The sequence below is a fragment of the Nomascus leucogenys genome, chromosome 3, assembly GCF_006542625.1.
Source record: "Nomascus leucogenys isolate Asia chromosome 3, Asia_NLE_v1, whole genome shotgun sequence".
NCBI lineage: Eukaryota > Metazoa > Chordata > Mammalia > Primates > Hylobatidae > Nomascus > Nomascus leucogenys.
In genome coordinates this window covers 61052740-61075738 of record NC_044383.1, presented here as the reverse complement: position 1 = coordinate 61075738, position 22999 = coordinate 61052740, and the positions used below count along the sequence as shown (strand labels likewise).

The 22999-nt window shown below is 33.0% G+C and overlaps 1 protein-coding gene across 3 annotated transcripts in view; it reads left to right on the top strand.

The window, feature by feature from the left end:
• ADGRB3 (adhesion G protein-coupled receptor B3) overlaps positions 1-22999 on the top strand; it is a 753297-nt gene that overhangs the window by 265908 nt on the left and 464390 nt on the right. For 2 of the 3 annotated variants that reach the window (XM_003271086.3, XM_003271085.3), the window contains one exon: positions 21317-21427. In XM_003271086.3, the coding sequence (XP_003271134.1) occupies positions 21317-21427 (111 nt within the window). Of the gene's footprint in view, positions 1-21316; positions 21428-22999 lie in introns of those variants that run through there. The other variant, XM_030809408.1, reaches the window with a different exon arrangement.

Genomic DNA, 22999 nt, shown 5'->3' with positions numbered 1-22999 from the left:
TTCAAATTTATAGTTATGCTCCCAATAGCTTTAGCATATTTATTTTTAAATTCACTGCTTGTCTTATACTTTGTTTTTACTAAATTTTTAGAAATTATTGTTTATAATTTATTATTGATATAGCAAAGCTGTTAATTTGAGTATTTTAGCACATATTCAGACACAATGAACTTACTAATTCTACTGGTTTTAAAATTGAGCTTTTATAACTTTATTGTCTGCACATTTGAATGATTTGTTTCTTTTTTCATTGTTCGTTGTATAAATTCTTTGATTCTTATTCTGCTGGATCTACTTCCAAACCAGTGTGAAAGAATTATTGTTATAATGAGCACCCTTTATTTGTACTTTTTACTTCTGATAATGCCTTTAGAGTTTCATCACTAAATGTGATAGAACTATAAGTTTGAAACATTTGTTATTTTTTCTAATTATATTAGGGATTCCTATTGTAAAATAATTTTAATTAAGTAGATTTGATACATTTCAGACTTTACCAGGCTTATAGAAATTATATTTCTCTCAATGATTTCCCAATGTTAATACCTATCTTAATTCCTTGAATGGACCCTGTTTTTAGTTGTAAGTAATTTATCTTCTCATGCACTAGTAATTTTATCCTAGTATTTTACTTAGTATTTTCAGATAAGTTATTTTGCCTTATGGTTATTTTTAACCATGTTTACCAGATGTTGCTCTCTGAGTTGTCTTAATTTTCTAAAACAAACTAAATAGCTTTTCATCCTTTCCATTTCTGTAACATTTTATATGTATCACAAAATAACTTTAATATAAAAAATTTAAAAACCAACCCTTCAATGTATGAGTTTTGTCCTTATTTGTATATAGTTCTTTAATATTTTCTATTTCTTCATTATTGAACAATGAAATATTTCTCCTGTTTCTTGCATTACCTTATCTTTTATGATACATAAAGTTCAATGAGATCTTAATATTAATGTTTACAATAATATCAACTTTAATATTAAAGGCAATAAATTATTTAATTATCTATTGCTGTCTTAGTTTCTACATGGATTTTTATCTCTTCATTGAATTTGCTACAGTTTTTCTGCTACTCACAAAAAGAAACATCTATTGGCATTATTGATCGATGACCAATTCTAACGTTTCTTTTTTTCTAATTAACTTATTTCTTCTTTTATCTTTTTGGAAATGGTTTGATATTTCAGGGTCCACAATGACTACCTTGTCTCCAAATCTAGTAACCTTCTGAACGCCTGAGAGCATTTCTCTTATTCCTTGAATATGTCTCAGCTAGACCTCTCTGGTGAAACACTCTTCTAGTTTTTTTGTCTACTTTCACTATTCCTCTTCACCTTATTTCAAACTTCTTGTTTTCTCTCCTAACCTCAAAAGTGGGCCTTCTCCAAAAGCATCCTGTAGTTGTTATTTGCTTTGTAGACCCCATCCAACCTCACCAAATCACAGTCAAAAGTCAGTAAGCCTATATCCTCATATTGACAGTCTTAGTCTATATTTCTAACTATAGGCTGAATATTTCCATTAAGAAGTTAAACTCTCAAAGTGTATTTGAACTCAAAGTGAAGTCACAAGCTTTCAAAATAAAGCCCTTGTTGTGACTTCCATATTGCTATATAATTTCATTATTTCTAAATATTTTTATCTTGAAGTTATAAAAATCCTCATTTACTTCCCTGAGCTTCAGAAACTAATCCACTTCTGTATTTGCAGTTCACATGGTCTCACCTAAGCATCTCCTCTCTTCCGTATCTGACATCACCAGAGCTGACAAGCAAGCCTTGTGGTTAAATGGACATCCAATCAGAAAACTTTCAGTTTCCCTTAAATGTATAAGTGATTCTCCTGAGGCCCCCTCTTTTTCTTCTTTTGGATGAAAACCTGTCAATATCCTATTTAGGATGACCAATAAATGGTGCCCTTTTTTCCTTGGAAGACATTGGAGATCTTAATTAAGTAAAATTTCTTGAATGATGAAATCTTTGCACTATTAGATAACGTGCGTTAACAAGTTCTCAAGAAAACCAAATATCTTGTTATATGTGCTTCCTCACAAAACACAGTCCAAAACTTGGAAGATAATGTTAATAATAATTTTTTTGGTAGTGGAGTTGGTGGACACATAAAATATTTTTTCTAGCATTTTGTATTTTCTATTATGAACTTGAATTACTTTTATATGAGAAAAGAACACCCTGCCTTTGTGTATTTACTTTTAGTATTGTAGGACAAACAACATGGCTTTTAACACAAACATACTTAATTTTGAATCTGAGCTCTCTAATATACAGTGTAACTGGACACTATAACTTTATCCTCTACTTCCTCATCTCTACATTGGTGAAGAAATAAAAATTTTTATTCCACAGAAATGTAAATGAGGCAACAAATTGTATCCTTCTACTAAGGCATAGTGGCATAGTCAGAGCTCATGAAATGTTGTCGTCACTTAAGAACAAAAGGAAGAAAATGTTGGCAGACCTCTCTGTGATTTCTGAGTTTAATTTTATATGATCATTTGATAGTAACTTTGTCATGCATTTTTTGATATCGCTTCTTTGTTGGTCTCAGAGTGGGACTTAAATGGTTCCTATCACTCTTTTCCAAACAATCTACTGCCTGAAGCCTGGAAATATCCTTCTGTAGGTAGATGCAGTATGAAATTTAGAGGGTAATCCAGTCTGTCATTGTTGGACATTTGGGTTGGTTCCAAGTCTTTGCTATTGTGAATAGTGCTGCAATAAACATACGTATGCATGTGTCTTTATAGGAGGATGATTTACAATCCTTTGGGTATATACTCAGTAATGGGATGGCTGGGTCAAATGGTATTTCTAGTTCTATCCCTGAGGAATCGCCACACCGACTTCCACGATGGTTGAACTAGTTTACAGTCCCACCAACAGTGTAAAAGTGTTTCTATTTCTCCACATCCTCTCCAGCACCTGTTGTTTCCTGACTTTTTAATGATCACCATTCTAACTGGTGTGAGATGGTATCTCATTGTGGTTTTGATTTGCATTTCTCTGATGGCCAGTGATGATGAGCGTTTTTGCATGTGTTTTTTGGCTGCATAAATGTCTTCTTTTGAGAAGGGTCTGTTTATATCCTTTGCCCATTTGTCAATGGAGTTGTTTGTTTTTTTCTTGTAAATTTATTTGAGTTCATTGTAGATTCTGAATATTAGCCCTGTGTCAGATGAGTAGATTGCAAAAATTTTCTCCCATTCTGTAGGTTGCCTGTTCACTCTGATGGTAGTGTCTTTTGCCGTGCAGAAGCTCTTTAGTTTAATTAGATCCCATTTGTCAATTTTGTCTTTTGTTGCCATTGCTTTTGGTGTTTTAGACAGGAAGTCCTTGCCCATGCCTATGTCTGAATGGTATTGCCTAGGTTTTCTTCTAAGGTTTTTATGGTTTTAAGTCTAACATGTAAGTCTTTAATCCATCTTGAATTAATTTTTGTATAAGGTGTAAGGAAGGGATCCAGTTTCAGCTTTCTACATATGGCTAGCCAGTTTTCCCAGCACCATTTATTAATTAGCGAATCCTTTCCCCATTTCTTGTTTTTGTCAGGTTTGTCAAAGATGAGATAGTGGTAGATATGTGGCATTATTTCTGAGGGCTCTGTTCTGTTCCATTGGTCTATATCTCTGTTTTGGTACCAGTACCATGCTGTTTTGGTTACTGTAGTCTTGTAGTATAGTTTGAAGTCAGGTAGCATGATGCCTTCAGCTTTGTTCTTTTGGCTTAGGATTGACTTGGCAATGTGGGCTCTTTTTTGGTTCCATATGAACTTTAAAGTAGTTTTTTCCAATTCTGTGAAGAAAGTCATTGGTAGCTTGATGGGGATGGCATTGAATCTATAAATTACCTTTGGCAGTATGGCCATTTTCACGATACTGATTCTTCCTACCCATGAGCATGGAATGTTCTTCATGTGGCACATATACACCATGGAATACTACACAGCTATAAAAAATGATGAGTTCATGTCCTTTGTAGGGACATGGATGAAGCTGGAAACCATCATTCTCAGCAAACTATTGCAAGGACAAAAAACCAAACACTGCATGTTCTCACTCATAGGTGGGAATTGAACAATGGGAACACATGGACACAGGAAGGGGAACATCACACACCGGGGCCTGTTGTGGGGTGGGGGGAGGGGTGAAGGATAGCATTAGGAGATATACCTAATGTTAAATGACGAGTTAATGGGTGCAGCACACCAACATGGCACATGTATACATATGTAACAAACCTGCACATTGTGTACATGTACCCTAAAACTTAACGTATAATTAATTAAAAAAAGGAAATTTAGAAGGTAAAGCCACAGGTCAAGACAGCAAACCACAAATCTAATTTAAATGCCTAAGTCATTAAATTCAGTGTCATACTCTGGATACCAGCATGCTATGCCCTCTGTCTATATAGGAGGCTATGTGTGAGAAAGAGAGGTTTAACAATTAAAAAGAAAGTGCACATTTAGAAGGTATCAAACCTGATTCAGCAGTGTTGCAAAAGGGACATGAAACTTAACAGAGCATTTATGTTTAATTTGGGCATTTAACTCTACTACTTTCTGTGGTCTTTGCAAAAAGAAGTTTAAGGCTGGCAATTACTTTTTTAGCTCATGAAGTCTTTTCATTTGGAAATTCGTTTCTGGGAAAGTTTGAAAGTTGGCTTTTTGGAAAATTACTTTTTTTTTTTTGCTACACAAAGTTCATTCATAAATGTCAAACATCATTTGGTAGTTGTTTCTGTTTTTTTTTTTTAATGTCTGGAAGGATATCTTTTGAGACTTGTTTTTGAGGTCAGTCTAGTGTTTAAGGGAAGTGGGAAATTCTGATCTGTGAAACTACTGGGTTTGAGAAAAACATAGAGCACTGTTACACAGAAAAATAAAGTATTTGTATGATTCAGTTGTGACCTTTTTGAATGATTAACAGATTGCAAGCCTGGTAAAAGAGTTCAGTTCTTTCTCAGCCATTTACTAAGAATAATTGAGTACTGTTATGAGAATTCTATTCTTTTATTAAGCTTGGATTCAGAAAACCTTTAGGGTCTATAGAGGACACAAAAATTAATGCCTTTCAGTCTCAGTAACTTGTGGAATGAATATATAAATTACTGATTTTTTTCTGTGCCTCTTCCAGAATGAATCTAATGTGGCCTAATACTAACACTTATTAATGCTTCATTAATAATATATATTCACCTTCTTATTTATGTTCCATAAAAGAAATTTTGGTAGGGGCAAAATTTCAAAGGTATCTGGTTGCCAAGGATGAAAACGTTAGAGAGGAAGCAGTATGATACCTTACTCATCATTAAAGTGATTCTATTATATCCAACCTCATGTTAATGACTCCATAGGATTACATTATTTTTAAATGTATCTTAATATCAATTCACATTGTGAGGCACTTAATCTGGCATATTTTGCTTCCCATAGAGTATCAAATAAAATCTACAAAACAGTTGAAAGGAACCGACAGCTAAGATTATAAAAACCCAGAGCATATATTTGCCTGATTCTCTATTAATCATATTTGAGCCTCGCTACCATAATTAACACCATGAAGACATGTCTGCAAATTTAGAGAAGTAAAGGATACAAAGGACATAAAATTAGTTATAATTTGAAAGAAATCTCAGTGGTCTTATTAACTATATGTCCTTATACTTCAGAGCATGACTTGGCCATCAATTTGATGCAATTTTTTTTGAGTCCCAGATCCAACACATATTAGCTACGTAATGATGGACAAGTAACATAACCTCTTGAAACCTCATCAGCTTCATAAGTAAAATGAGAATAACAATAGGACCTAACTCATCCAGAAGATAGCACTTAAATATAGTGCCTATTTCATTGGAAAGAATTCCAGCCACATGGCAGAATGGGCTGATATTAATGGACCCAGACCTGTTAAAAATTCATAAAAATGTTGGATAAAATATAATGACAGAAAAAATGAGCCAAGCCCAAAAGAAAGGGAAATGTATAGGTGTTCATAAAATACAACAGGAACAATAAAAGACAAAATATTAAGGGTACGCTGGGTGAACTTAATTATTTTAGACAGCTATATGCTCTAAATGGCTAAGAATTGGGATCTAAGTGTTGTTGTGTAGACAGGAGAGTGTCCTCAGCCGTCGTAGTTTTGGAGAACTAAGAGCAATCCAACTATAGAAAGTCTTAGGCTTCGGAAAACTGCCCCGTCTATCAGCAGAGATCTAGTAAGACTTTACAGTGGCCTGGGAAACAGTGAGAAGAAAGCTTGCCTTCTGTCTGGAGCCTTGAGTGGGAGGCGAAAAAAAACTACCCAAGAAAAAACACAAACACTGGCACATACCACACAGGTGTATGGTGTGAATTTATGCTGTCATGATTCACTAACCTAAAACCAAGGAATTTACTGCTATGGAAGTTGTGGAAGGACTTTTACAGTGAGGCATTATATGAGTTTCATAGCGGAAAAGTACTGTGCAAGATGAACACTCAATAGAAATAAAATTAAATAAAAAATATAAAGAAAAATAAACAAAAGAAGGAAACAGAAAAATATGCAGAGGAAGCAGCAGATGCAACACAAGGAGCAAACCAAGAACTAGGAAAAAAACACCTTAAATAAACTATGAAGGAGATATGTTTAAAGTTACTTTCCTAAGGAGTTGAAATCATTTTAAAACTATAAATAAGAAAGAATGAATAAATAAAAATAAAATAAACATAAGCAGATTAAGAAAAACAGAACTACTAAAAATTAAACATGCAATTACTAAAATGAAAAATTCTGTAGATGGGATAAACACTAATGTAAAAGGAAATGTTTGTGAATTGGAAGATATATGTGAGGAAATCACCTAGAATAAAGTGAGTAAAGTCAATATTATGAGATTGCTCCGTGAAAATAATCCTTCTCCTTCCCCTCTCTCTCCTCTCTCTTTCTTTTCTCTCACCCTCCTAAAGTACTTTTCAATTGCTTACCAGGCAAAAGATACAGTAATGGACAGTTAATATTCCTACTCCTGTGAAGCTCACAGTTTAGTGGTTTGGTGGATACAGCAATTTATTAAAACAAATGAACAAAAACCAAACAAAATACAGGTTGATGAGTTCTTTGCAAATGATTAAAATTTGATCTTAGGAAATCACTGTATAAGTACTTTGTATTTGGTAGTCGGGAAGGGTCTCTTGAAAGGGGTGAAATTTTAGGTTAGATAAGAATAACAAGACAATCTGTCAAGCACAATTAGTTTTTCAGTTGAAAAAAAATCAATTCGTGCAAAGGAGAAATAAGCTATGCATGTTGCAGAAACGAAAAGGAGGCCAGTATGGTCAGAGCATGGTATGAAAGATGCAAGATGGTCTTGGAGATGTAGGCTGGGGCAGATTCTACTGGGCTTTTTCGTACGAGCCAAGGTAAAGAGTTTGGGTTCTATTCTAAATACTGAGAAGTCATAGAAGGACTTTATATATGTTTTACCTTGTAAAGGATCTGTCCCTGTGCTATGTGGAGAATTCTCAGCAGCAGAAATGCTCAGCGTTGGGCGGTGGTGTGATGTGAGCAGTTAGGAGACAATTACGTTGGTCCAAGTGATAGAGACTACTGGGATTTGGACTGGAGTGGTAGAGGCATCAGCTCTACCACTGATTTTATGGATTTGGAAAAGCTTTGGATAGGGATCTGATGGAAATTTAAAATTGACAGGACATGGAGTTGAGAGAAAGATAAGAAACACAGTCAATTCCAGGAATCATAGATAAATCCATGTAAGAATTATGTGTACAATATTCATTAGTCACACAACCATTACTTAAGCACTTCCAGTGATCAAAGGCTTGGTGGGTACCTCATGTGGCCACTCATTCCTTTTCATGCATCCCAAATCATTAGAAAGTTCTTCCTATGGATTTGACCTACTTTTCCTTATAAACAATATAGTTGCCTAAACAATATAGTTGATTTATTTTTAATCTTTCTTCTGCATGATAAGTTTCTAAATATTTGAAGATAATTACTATTTTTTTTTCCTGAGGTTTTCTTGTTTCAAGTTAAATAATCTCAGTTCTTGCTATTTGTTAGAATCTATTTGTATGTCGCTTGGGGTACTAATAACTCAATATTGAAGTTGGATTATTTGGATTTGTCCTAATTTTCCTACTGGATTTTATTCTCTAAAGTGCCTAAGTGCCTTATCCATTGGGCACTCAAAAATTATTTCCAAAATAAAAATTAAACTAATCTCTTTTTTTTGAGACAATCTTCACTCCCCTTCTCACCTTTTTAATGTTCTGAGCACCCTTCTTTGCACATATTTTACTTTATCAATATGCCTCTTGAAAAATAAAGACCATGACTAATTGATATGTAATTCAAAAGTTCTGAATTCCATGCTTCAAAAATGCAATCAAAAATTAAATTTAGGTTTGGTATAGCTATCTTACAATGTTGACTCATTAAACTTTGGTTATCAAATAACCAATGCAATCATTTTAATATAACTTATTTTAAGTCAATTGTATCCCCGCTAGGAGGATATACTCTTATACAGTTTTCTGCCAAAGAAATAATAATATACAGAATATGCAGATTCATAGAAGGATTTTAAGTAATGGAAAAATGTCAGGTAAAACATTTTTTTAAGAAACTAAAACACAATTGGAAAACATTTTTCCTTCAGAGAAGCAGAATTGTAATGACTTCTACTTACTTCTTGATGAAAAAGTTCATTATAATTGGATAATTAGCGCTAATGTCTCCTGTAAAGGTTGGGATGTTGAGGGAAGAAAAACCTGTAAGATGGAATAGGGAATAATTTGACATGTAAGAGATGCCATCCGTAACCCCCTTGCCCATCCTTGGCCACTTGGTCACCAGCCTTGTAGAAGCGCAGTCATATCATGATGAGCAAACAACTCTGGACTCCTTGCTAGATTATGTTAGTGTTCTCATATGGTTCTGAAAATACAAAATCACCGGAAGGACCATGTTTAGTGGATATTACTAATATGAGATACCCAGACACAAGTAAAAGAATGTGAATTTATAACCCTAGCATTGTCATCGAGGTGCTCCCAAATACTCCAGCCTTCCAAAAACTTGTCTTTAATTCAGTATAAATTTTTAAACACACACTTGGCTTAACTTTAACATAATTTAGAGCTAGAAACTCAACATCTTCTTAATATTTCTAAAGATTCTTTGAGGCAGGGGCTGCATACATTTCTGCCTGTCCACTCATCCATTTATTTCATCCGTATTATCAATAACTGCTTTGCATTTTCCTTCTGGTGCTATTTTCTTTATTCTGTCTCCCTTTTCAACTTCAACATGAAACCAATCTTCCTTTTCTTTAATCCCTTCCTTTTAAGTATCTCTAATGCAGGTTAAGTAGGCATTTAATAAAAGTTGGATGGAGTAGAGAGGGATTATATTTTACCACAGCATAGTATGTATTTCTATCTAAATATCACTATTATTAATAATTTATTTTTCAGTTCCTTCCACAATGAATTTTTCAGTTTGTTTCCTCTGGTCTCATTTTCCCACCATTTTTCTGGACATGTATTTTTTTATTCCTCTCCCAAAATTTCTTAGCCCCACTCCCCTTTTCTATTGTCCACAGTGAGCCTCACCTTCTCTCTCTAGAAGCCTCAGTAAACTTTAATTATTACTCTGCAATTATGTAAAGTATATCTCTATTCTATAGCCAGTAACTTTTCAAGCCTGGCATCCTATCTTTATATAACCAAATGGGTTCAGCACAATATTTTGATAAGCCTAAGATAGCTTTCTGCAGTATTTCTGCTCAAATTATTTTTAATTTTATATTTATTTATTCACCAAATATTTATTTTGGGCACTGTGTGTTTGTTAAAAAGAAACGCAAAATGTACAGCAAGGAGTGGGTCTCCTAAGGGAAATGATTATTTCTTTTAATAAATGCTGTTAGCCAGCAAAATATTTATGAGGCACTTAGTGCAGGTGGCCTGCAAAATGTATATTGGCCGATGGGAGTGAGAGGCTGACAGTTATTTGCCTAAAAGCCATACCTGATCCTGTAGGAATGAGCGAGATTTCTGGGGAAGAGAATGTTGAGGCAGAACCTAAGGGAAAAACTCACATTTAGAGGATGAAGAGTCACTAAGGCAATGAAAGAGACAGAAAAGCAGACAAAAAGAGGAAGAAAATTAAAATGCTGTCAGCTTTGGAAGCCAAGGAAGGTGAGCATTTCAAGAACGGTTGTGGGATGGGGAGGGCGGGAGAATGTCAAATCCTGAAAGAATCATGATGAACGTGACAGTTCTTAAGAGGCAATTGACTTTCAAGAGAGCAGTTTCATTCAAGGCAGAAGGTTTGAAGTCAGATTATCTGACATTATTGGGTGAGTGGGAAGAGAGGAATTAGAGGATATTCTTTTGAGAGTTTTCTGCAACAAGAAAGAATTGTTCAGAGAATGAAATGGGAAATTATATATTTTGCAGTTACCCTTTATTAATCAAGAATCAGGGGCTCAATTTTCATAGAGAAAATGATTGGAATGTGAGGGGGTTGAGATGGAAGCAGAGTACAGCTGGCGGTAACTCAGAACCTCCAAAACAAACGTGGAAGAAAATAAATTAGAAAGTTAGCTAAGGAGGAAAACATTCAATGTGCTCTGCTAGATAGCTGGTCCTTGTACTGAAGGGGAACACAGAGTACCAAGTAAATGAAATGAAAAACGCGAATATCTAGACACACTGATAAAATTTCAAAACTCCAAAGATAAAAAGTCCTAAAAAGTGGGGGCTGGGTGCGGTGCCTCTCGTCTGTAATCCCATCACTTTGGGAGGCCAAGGCTGGTGGATCACCTGAGGTCAGGAGTTCCAGACCATCCTGGCTAACATGGTGAAACCCCATTTCTACTAAAAATACAAAAAATTAGCTGGGCATGGTGGCAGGCGCCTGTAGTCCCAGCTACTTGGGAGGCTGAGGCAGGAGAATGGCGTGAACCCTGGGGGCGGAGCTTGCGGTGAGCCGAGATCGCGCCATTGCACTCCAGCCTCGGCGACAGAGACTCTGTATCAAAAACAAAAAAAAAAAAGTCTTAAGAATCTTCCAGGTATAGAAGTCGTTCTCTTATAAGAAGACTCGTGGGCAACACTGGATACTAGGAGTGAGTACAGAAGTATCTTCAAAGTTCAATGAGAAAAAAAACTTAACCCTAAATTTCTAAGGCTAGCCAGACTAACATTCAAGCGTGTCAGGGTGAGGTAAATCAACTTTGGCCCATTCTCTGTGAAAGAATATATTGAACAAAATGATAAATGAATCCAAGAAAGAAGACAAATGAAGAAACTAAAAAAAAAATCTAATAGTTAAATCTAAATTATTAAAGCACAATGTACAAATGTAATGGTTTGGAAATACATGACAAATGGATGTAAAGGAAAAAGGAGAAGTGATAGCAGATCCAAATTATTGTCTTGGAGAAGCCTATAGATGCTGATTAATTAAAGAGATTGACAGATTTTTAAAAATACACTTTATGTATATGTAAAAAATTAGGGTATAACACTTTTAAATAATTAAATTAGGATACCTCGAGAAAAAAAGTAGCAATGGCAATTCCTATCAATCCAAAAAAATTAGGAAAGGGCAAAAAATAAACAGCAAGAAAACATGGTAAAGACAAACTCTAAAATAAGACAGAAGAGAAATGTTCAACATCGTAATAAATATAATAAATGTGAGTGGGTTTAATTCCCTATTAAAAGGAAGAGGGTCAGATGGGATTTTTAAAATCCAACTGTATATGTTATGTAAAAGATACATGCTTGAAGCAAAATGACACTAAGGGGCTGAAAATAAAATATAGAAAAAGATGTAGCAGACAAGTGTATCAACAAAGCAGGAATAATAACATTAATATCAGACAAAATTGGAGTAAACATGAAAAGCACAAATCAGAATGAAGAGAGATGTTGCATGTTGATAGAAATCAAATAGATTCAGATGAAGAAGAGTTAACGTCTGCCCTGCCAACACTACGTGTACTGAAATATGTCAGGATTAAACACTAAACACTTCGGCGGAGGGTGTGGAATGTGGCAATATCTAACAAAATTTAAATTGTGATTCCTCACAGCAAAACCACTTTAGGAGACTCTCTTCAAGTAGAAAAATCTTTGAAGACAACATATATGTCTAGCAATAGGGAAATATAAGGGAATGATGTAGTTCAAGTACATTTATATCTTCTTGGGCAGTTTTAAAAAATAAACATAATAAAATATACAATATAAGAATAGAAGGATAGAATGATAAAGGACAGATATTATCTTCTGAGGTATAGAGAGACTAGATTGGTTCATAACAAAAAAAATCTATTAAAATTGAAAAGAGATAATAATAAGCATATGTAAGCATAATACAAAGACCAGTAAGACTGCAATATTGTTTGTGTAGTAGTGACATGGCTTTTGTGTCCACAGTTTTAATTTAAATGGTCCTTTAAAACAAATTTTGTGGAATAATAATATGGATGAGATACGCACTTGGTTTTATATGAAGTACTCTATGAATGAAAAACTAAATTAAAAGTTATTTATAAGAGAAATGTATATATAACTACTGATAACATTTCTAAAGTGCTGGCTTGTTGATTTAATTTTCATTCAATATTTCATAAGCCTTATATATCAGACTAGGGATAACAATAATGTTTTTCTATGAAAAACAAGATTTTTGTCTGCTATGTTCACAGCTACATCTCCAGTGCTGAGAATCCTGTGTGGAATGTAATGGGTGCTCATTTAATGTTTGTTGAATGAGTGAAATGTATTCATTCCCAAATGCCTTTGAGAAAATTCCCCCTTATAAAAAAATTCTGTCTCGTGTGGATGCTAGCTATAGCATAGATGTACTTTTTAAAGTATTAGGCAATCTTGAGATTTCACGTGCAAAGTAAACCTTGATTTAATGCTTAGATGTGGATCAAAATAACTTCAACCTTGAATGATTTGAGAAAATGTCTTGAGGAAATGAAACAACTCTTATGTTACTCAGACTCGTGAATGTGCACACATTCGTGTATGTCTGTGTACAGACCTGTTCATTGAGCTTGGCCAGGTCTTCTACAGCTCTTGGTCTGCTGGGAGATAGCCTATATGTTCATGAATCAACCTTCAATCTGAGAAAAAAATGTAATTTTAGAGTATAAGGAGACCTTAGAGATCATGTTTTCAGTATCTCCTTTTGCAGGAGGAGGAAACAGGTGCAGGGAATTTAAGGCGTGATGCCCTGAAATATGAGCTGCATCTCCTGATTGCTTATTTATTTTTCCACCCCTCCACATTGAGCCTTAACCTTCATCCCAGTTAAAATGGTCTTAACTATCTTTAGTATGTAAAGCACAGCTTTGAAAATACTAATTATTTGTAGATCTCTCTATAGAATACCACTTGTCCCTTAGTACTAATAACAACTGATGTAAACAAGCTCAAATATTAGTTAATTGATTAAAGGAATTTTTACGTAGTAGAAAAATACTGAAAATATTTTCCATGATCTTAGTTCATTTCTGAAAAATAAGCTAAAAGGTTAAGGGAATAGTTAAGATGGCATTAGAGTTATTTTAGAAATTATAAACACTATATACATGTCTTAGTAGAATCATTCTTATTAAGAAAGTCAGGTTTGATACTTCTTTCATTAAATGTGTATAAAAGATACTATTTTAAGTTAAAACTTTTTGTAATAAACTAAAATATAGTGGTAGACAAATGGTAAAACATGACCAGAACTACTTTGGTATTTCTAGATTCTCTTTTAAAAAAGCATTTTTATATAAATATAATAGGTAAAGTAAAAATATGTAAAAGACAGAAGAAACCCTTCTCCCTTACTTCCATGTACAAAAAGTAAGCCTTGAGATCTTTCAACTCAATTGATTGTAACTCAAGTACAATAAAGATGTACCAGAATTACCTAAATACCAGTGTTTTATGAAAAAAGAAGATATTTCATACACCACTTATATTTTTTTGGTCAAGCAAGCATTAATCAAATCTTTAACCTTCAATTGTAGGGTAGCATTTATTTTGTGCTAATAATATATTAATAATGTACCAATAGTAGTACTATAAAATAATGTACAAATTATTTATGGAATATTTTGTTATTTCAGTAAATATGTATACAGTGATATTGCTTTAAGTTAAATTATTCTACACTGCACTGTTATAATAAATGATAATGAGCTTTGGTGAATTTAAAAGTACAATACTGGACATAAGTCAGAGAAGTGTCCATCCTTTTGGTAGCCCCTATAAAATCTTCTCTGAAGACAGAGTATGCATGTCAGAAAGTTTGGCAGCAAAGCAACCAAGCCATGTTCTAGTTTGGAAAATATAGAAATAACCATCCAAGGACAATTCAGTTTACTTTCTTATATTTCTGACTTTCTAAGATCTTGTCAAGAGACACACTAGCAACAAGGTTATTACAATTGTATGCTGTAAGAGTTTCAGTCTACTGTAAAGGTGTTAACAATTACAGTAAAGCATCTTATTTTGCCACTGGTATGCTAATGTGCTAAATTAAGGTCTGAAACAAATCGACAACAACAAAAAAATCTAACTGCTAGTACTATTGAAAGTAGAATTGTATTTGTCGTTTATGTGCTTCTCATCACCAACAAATAAAACATATTTTTAAGCAAACTATTACTGCTGATTTATGAGAATTCAGTAGTTGTCTCAGAAAGAGATGAGATATTAACATTCAATTGCATAATGGATAAGAAATAACAATTCCTGCACGATTACACACATTGATGAATTCTTGCATGGAAGAGTGTGTCCAGCTTACTAACATTTCCTGGATGACAAACAGAATAAGTATGAAAATAATGATTTAAGGGTTTATCCTCTGAATTTCCTGGAAACATTCTCATAAAATATTTCATTACATAATTTTCAAACAAATGTTGGAGGAGTTCCAGAAGAAAATCTATTATAGGTAATTATTTCATCATTTTTACTTGGACTAATGTTAAATAAATATAGCATTATTGTCTAGATACACCAAATATATTTGGTAATCACTTCTACAAAATGTTATAAGTTACATAATGTAACAACATTGAAAACTCTTGAACATTTTTAACTTTTCTGTAAACATATTAGCAGTGTGCCCTTTGACTATTTCATGTTTTATCCATTTTTAGAAATGCCCTAAAATTACTCATTTGCTTAACAGAGTTACGCCCAGCTACCCAACAAAATCATCTCTGTCGAAGTATTTTGGAAAGCAAGTTTCATTTTGTTACTGTAAGAAATAGCATTTTGGGCCCTGTAGCCACATATCTAGCTTTGGGAATGGAACCAAGAAATAATAAGAAAGAGCATCAGTTAATCTCGTAAATGTTAATGATATATTTATCAGATTTCTACTATTTTTAATATTGATTAATCTTATTTTATTTAAATATATCCCAATATTTATTAATTTATTATATAACTGTCATTATTGAATTTTGTAGAAGTTTTCTTCCCTCATCTATTGTGTTTTTTATGGTTCTATGGGAAAATGAAATTAGTATATTTATAATCAGTAGTAAAAGTATCCGTTTAAAAATTGTATTCAGTTCATGCTAACTGTAGAAATGTTTTTGATTATATAAACTCCAGTCTTCTATCAGCTCTGTCTTTTCACGGAACACTTGGCTATATAGGTACTAAAAAATGTTAAATGAGGGAATACAATTTTTAAATCTGATAACATTTTTAAACACTATTAAAATCAAGGCAAACTCTTACAAATTAGAATGATACCAAAATCTTGATAATCTGGGCTGCTCTTCACTATCAAAATATCTCCCAACTACAGTATGCAGGAAATATTTTCATGCAAAGTCACTGTGCCACTTCTGTTTCTAAATGAACAAATTTAATAATTTATATTCCTGCCTAAATATGAGCCTATAAGGCATTAAATCTAATGACATTTTTCAGAAAATATATGGGTGCTTCTCAACAGAATTTACTTGCCTACGATACCTTAAGCCAGTCAGATGATGGAATCTTTCTCCTGTCAGCAAATCATATTTTAATATTTTTTCTTGTTAGGTTGTGATAAATGAGATACCACTTCTAATGTATGATTGTATGGCTTGAAAGATTTAATTGTATTTCTCTTTGGAGACATATTAAAAGATTATTTTTATTTTCTCTTTGGAGACAAATTAGCAAGTCATTGTAGTTGAGGGCATTCCAGTATTTGACAGTGAGTCTCAAATGTAGCTCAATAATATTTTGATTATAATAGTTTTATATATTTCAAAGGATCAGGCCATGTTTAATGGATTTCCTTGAACTACGAGCTTTAGAATATCAGAAACCATTTCTGATTCATCTTTATAACTTTGGTTCCTAAGACACTAATTAGTAAATGTTTATTTAAAAAATAAAGCTTTGTTTCAGGACAGTGACATTTAATTTTCAACTGAAGCAGTATTTCAATTATTTTGATAATAACCTGAATATTTATGGATAATAACCTTATTGACAGCAGGAATTTTGACCATCATAATCATACATAACCAATTTTCAAATACTTCACAGAGAATTTTATTTTTTTCCCCATTGAACTAAGCAAGTTAAAGATATGGTTCTCGACATCTAGAAACTTGCATTTTGGAGAAACAATTCCTAATGCAAAATTTATTTGTTTGATAAATAAATATTGCACTTCAGTTATGTCCAAAGCAGGAGGTGATTTTAAAATTCATAAATAAAACTTCCTTTTCCTTAGAAGTTTATAATCTGCTAGGAAGAGTAAGACAATCTAATAATTATAATGAAAGTCCATTTTTAATTCAAAGCCAAGAAAAATAGAAGTTAAGGAAGGCAGAGGTTTTTGTTTTGTTTTGTTTTGTTTTTTTTTGTTTTTTTTTGAGACGGAGTCTCGCTCTCTCACCCAGGCTGGAGTGCAGTGGCGCGATCTCGGCTCACTGCAAGCTCCGCCTCCCGGGTTCACGCCATTCTCCTGCCTCAGCCTCTCCGAGTAGCTGGGACTACAGGCGCCCGCCACCACGCCCGGCTAATTTTTTTTTGTATTTTTGGTTAATGAGGAGACAGTTCATGGAAGTTGTGCCATTTGAATTAGGCTTGGTGAGAGATTTACTCGCAGGCATCACTAGAAAAGCAGGTGTTTTGAGTTTAGGAAAATGTAAGAAAGGGTGCAGTGGTTTGACGAATCCCATAACAACAAGTAGTGCACTTTGGCCACACAATGTAAGTAGGACATAACTCGAAAAGTTTATTGAGAAGCAATAATGGCCTAGGTGAGGATGATTTCTGTGGACACGTGAACAAAAGATAACTAAGAATGTGAAGTAGTATTTCCATTGCTAGACAGAGTACAGTAATGACTCTTATCTCCTAATCTGTTGATGTGCTTGTCTGTATGTTTAAAAATACACATGGTAAAATAAGAAACAGATATGTGTTGGTGTTTAAACTTTTTAATGAATTCGATTTCACATTATTATGATCTTTAATTTCCAGACAAAAACTTTATAACTGATAATTGACTATCAAAAGTCAAATTTTAAGTCTATTTGTTTTTTAATGATCTACTTACATATTCCTGGATGGGGAAAGAAATGACATAAAATTGTACTGAAGGAAATTATTTTTAAAATTTTTCTTTCATGTAACTTTGATTGTATCTGACTTCCAGAGCATATTGCTTTTCAGCAAGAAGCACAGTGAAAGATTGAGAAAATGTGCCTAAACATGGCAATCATCTCTAATCATTTGGGTTTTATACATGAACATAGTTATTTACCCACCACTTCACTGATAACATCAACATAAAGATATAGGAAATAACCCTGTATATTCATAAACCATGTACCATGTGTACATATATAATGTTATGCTATACATTATTTCATTTGATTTCATAACTCGCTTTCCATTGCTTTCACCAAAGCAGATCATCTTTTTATTTGGTTATGTTCTTTTTCTCGTGTAACTAATGTAATATGTTATCTTTGCCAAGTAAGAATCATTTAAATATGAATCAACCACCCATGAAGAATTTATATTATTCAGAAAGCCTACTATGCTAAAAGTGTACCTCAACCCACATTCACCACATAAAATAATAGCAAAAATAATTGTTTTTTCCTAAGTTTGGATGATCCAATTGGCCTAAATTTTTATTAGAAGTGAAGAAGATAATGCCGTCTTGAAAGACAACACACATGTTTTGAAAATACCCCATTGCGATGTATGGAGACAACCATAACATTATCTGTTAAATCATACTGTTAATAGCAACTCTAAAACAAAGAATATTTTTATTTTGAAACATGGGATGTAAACTTTGGCAGAAGAAACACACTTGGTTAGATAATAGTTTATATATTTCAATTACAAATTTGAATTAAGTCTAGAACAATGGATGTGGAATATTAAAAAAATACCACCATAGTGTTGTTTTCCCATCTGAAAAAAAAGAATGAATTTTTAATGTCTTCTCTCTTATGAGGAATTTAGTTATATCAGGACCTCACATTAATTCTCATTTTTTCAAAATAATTTTTCAGATACATTATATTGTTGTACAACAATAATCAACAATTCCAATTCAAACTTCTGATTATGTAATAAGTTTGTAATCAAGTTCATAAACTATTGAAGAATTTCTTATCACAAATATTGTGACATGATAAACTATCAGCACTAGTATTCATATAACGTTGATTATTGATAAGTAGAAATAACTATGGTGTAGGATATTGAAATTTAATTTGTAGGATATTGAAATTTAATTTGCATTACACATATTTTAAGAGATGTAAATCACATTCCAACTAATAATATAAAATGATTTACTTAAATTTGTTCTATTCTTTAAAAAATGAACACTTCAACTTGTTTTAAACTTAAGAAAGTGTTAAAAATTGAATATGACACTTTTAAAATCACCCCAAGGCTGGCCATGGTGGCTCCTATCTGCAATCCCAACAATTCGGGAAGCAGAGGTGGGAGGATTCCTTGAGGCCAGGAGTTTAAGATCAGTCTGGGAAAGACAGTGAGACCTGCTCCAACAACAACAACAACAAAAACTTTAAAATCAGCTAGGCATGGTGAATGGTGCTTGTTGTCTTAGCTACTTGGGAGGCTGAGGCAAGGGAGAGAATCACTTGAGCCCAGGCGTTCAAGTTTACAGTGAGCTATGATTGCACCACTGCACTTCAGCCTGGGTGACAGACCAAGACCCACGGACATACTCAGACCTTCTAAATTTCAAGTTCTTAGTCTCTGTTAAAAATAAACCATTTTCCTTGGAAGAGAGATTTCAGCCTATTATCACGCTGCCACTGAGTTGAAGAATTACCTTCTACTAGAACAGGTTATACAGTTATTTACTACATAATTAAGTTATAGACATGAAATAATCTTTTCAGCATTCTTTGGCCTCTCAGTGCCAAAATTACCTTAGTGTGAGCATCAGAGCCCCCAGGTGACTTATGTAAATCTATACTCTGACATAAATGCTGAAAACAATAGACATACCCGCAACTTAAAATACAAATTCAAGAGGAAATAAGGTGAAGCATATTGTTGATAAAAAATTACTACTAAATTCCAGTGCTATTTCATATCCAGAAACATTCTAATTGCATATAATACTTGAAAATATTGGATAGTCAGTCTAGATATAAAATTCCATTTCCAAAATTGTTAAATGAGTGATTAGATGCTTCTTATGGCCTGGCAAAACATGGTTTAGACACCACATACAGCACACATAAAAAGTGGAATGAAAGGATGTTGGTGGTAATGGAAAATAGTGATGGATTTTACAAGGTCAGACCCACTGACATTTTATTATTGATAAGTAGAATTAGCTACAGTGTAGGATATTGCCGAATTCTAAGCAAATGAATTTTAAAAAATATATTATATAGAAGCTATTCTTTTACATTTTCTGCCTTGGATATTTTCTCACCTGACAAAAACAAACACACATTTAGATTTCTCAGATTTCTCAGGGGATGTTCTTTTGTTTAGATTATCTGTAAAAAATTTCTGACACATCAGTCAGATGCCATGGTTTAATTTTTATGTGAGGATTTTGTAGGACAGATGAAAATGTGTGCTAGTCTTTTCTCCTTACATACAAGAATTGGTAGAATTAGTGCTTACAAGATATGCTGCTTAATTACACTATCAGCAGTGTCACTGGAACACGCTTCACCCAGTCATCTTTGTTATGTTTAAGAGACCTGGTCTTAAGGGCCTGATAATTTTCTTGATGTAAAAGATAGCAGCACAATTTCTTGCCCCTCAGTATTCCCTTCCCCTATCTAAACTCCTATGAGACAGAACCAACAACTATTCCATACATTAGGCTCTGATTTTAGTAAAACCACTTTTCGGTCACAGTTCAATAAGCACAGATATCTTGCAGAATTCTAAGAATATGAGTTTTTAAAAATATGTTACATAGAAGCTATTCTTTTACTCAACTAATTTTTTTTCTTTCTTCCATTTGTTCCTGAATTAGTCCCAGACAATTATTTTTATGCCTTTCTTGAAAGTTCTACTATCAAATAATCAAATAATAGAAGGCTGGAAACAATAAATTTTATAAATATAACTTTTTAAAGAGAAAATATTCTCTTACATGTGATTAGAAAAGGGGGGAGGAATTAATTGGGGCAGGGAAGGAAATAATGAGAATGACCAAGGCCACTATATTCCATGAGCCTTTGAGGACACCAAGGGCGACCTCATCTTTGCATGAAAAAAAAAAAAATGTAGTCTGTTAAGTGACTGGGTTTACCTTAGAAAAGTTAAGTTACAGGACTGAGTAATCTAGTAACAAGAAAACTGCTGACAAACTTCTGGGGGGTGATGATTGTAGAGCAAACAAGCAGATGCTACCAAGTCAGGATTCTCTCTCTAAAAAAACAACAGTTAACACTGTGGTTGTATTTTTTTCTTATGTGTTACTTCAAAACATTATCAGAAAAGAGTACAGTATCTCTGTTAAGTTGACTTAAAATCTGATGTGTCATTTTATTGACTGTTATTATTGTTTTTTGAAATCTTGTTCATGTTTATTGGTTTTCTGACTTGAGTTTAGAGATATTCCAAGCAGATTAGCCTAGCAAGTTTAGAATTTTGAATTTAACAATTATCTTCTAGGTATGTATAGGAACATATTGCATGAGACAGTAATGTAATTTGTGAGAAATGTCTACACACAAGCTTTCATATACCTTTATTCTGTCTTTAGAATTTGGAATGATGGGAGATCATACAATTAAAAGTCAGCGACCTCGATCTGTTCATGAAAAAAGGGTCCCTCAGGAACAAGCTGATGCTGCTAAATTTATGGCACAAACTGGTAATACGTTAGTTACATTTTTCTATTTATTGTTGTTAATTTAATGAAACCACTGCATGTTTTCATAATCTTTTGCTGCACATTTGTCAGTTTTTGGAGCTGATATTTTTTCGAGCCATCTTTTTTTGTCACCAGTTAAAGTCCATAAATAAAGTAGCTGTGAATTGAAAAGTGCACAAAAATTGTATAAGAATTATTTTGCTTTCAGTATGGGACATTTAGGATTTACATAGTAGCATTTATGCTAATTAGCTACTTAAAATGTATCATTAAACTTTTAAAGAAAGACAGCAAAGTTATTTCTTCACGTAAGACTTTCAAAAATTAGAACTTTAAATAAAACTCTAGACAATGAAATTTATTTTAACAATATTGAATATATTGAATTTTTTCAAGTGTGATCCTACTTGTATTAATTATTGTTAAAATGCACAGAAAATATAAACTTTTAAAAAATTTAATAATTTTTATTTGAAAAGAGTTTTGTTATATAAGCTAAGTAATAAAAAGTTGAAAGTGTTAAGTAAGCTGTAACACATGCCAACTAATTAAATATCAACCTAAAATGACTTTCTACTTTATAAAATGTTTAATTCTAAATTAGATTGCTTTTAAAAACCTCCATCCAAATATATCTGTAAATATTTGGAGTATGTATAATTTATGCCCATTATTCAGTTATAGAATTTGAACTAATATATGTATTCATATTTTTTCTTATCATAATAAATGGTCTAATTCCATCTGAGTACATTGCATGTAGTACATCCTTAAAAGAAAAAGTGTTTCAACTTTGTTATGTAAATTTTCAGTTGTCACCTTTATTTTGGGAAATTGAAAGCTGTTTTATCTATGTCTTAAAAAACCGTATACATCTTAATGTTTTACCATTAATACAGAAGTTTCAAGTGCATGACCAGTTTCCTGACATGACATTTAGACTGATAGTGATGAAATTCCCCCAAGAAATGGATATTTCCTTCAGTTCACATGTTCTTAGGATAATACTTTTAAAACAGTAGATCTGAATCTACAATATAAAAATGCAAATATTGTTAATGAGTTTTGCTCTTAATAAGGGGTGAGTAGAAGATTTTGATACATTAGTTGTAAGGAGGTCAAATTTTCAGAACAAGAAGTTTAAAATAAATTCTACAAGGATTCACTTTTAGTTTTTCTGAGATATATATTGCAACCAAATACAGAAATGTAGAAACTTGCTTATCTGGATCCCTTTTTGTGCACTTTCTTGTTTAAGAAAAATTGATTTTTATTTTTACTATTTGTTTGAACAAGTCCAAAAGTGCATTAACAAGTTTAGGCAAATTTCTGAATTGCTAAATGTATTTCTGTCCTTTACAGGGAGCAAAAAGTCTCAACCACTGAGCAGAGATTAGAGACATTAAGTCAAGGCACACGGGCATGGGCTGACTACCCATCTTTGTCGGCACCATCTAATGGGGGCATTTCTGCAAGATTAAAAAAGGTGTATTTTATTTGTGCAAAAGAGATGGCAGGCATTGGTTTACTGAAGTTCCTAAAAATTGAAGTCAATAGGAAGTGAAATGGAAA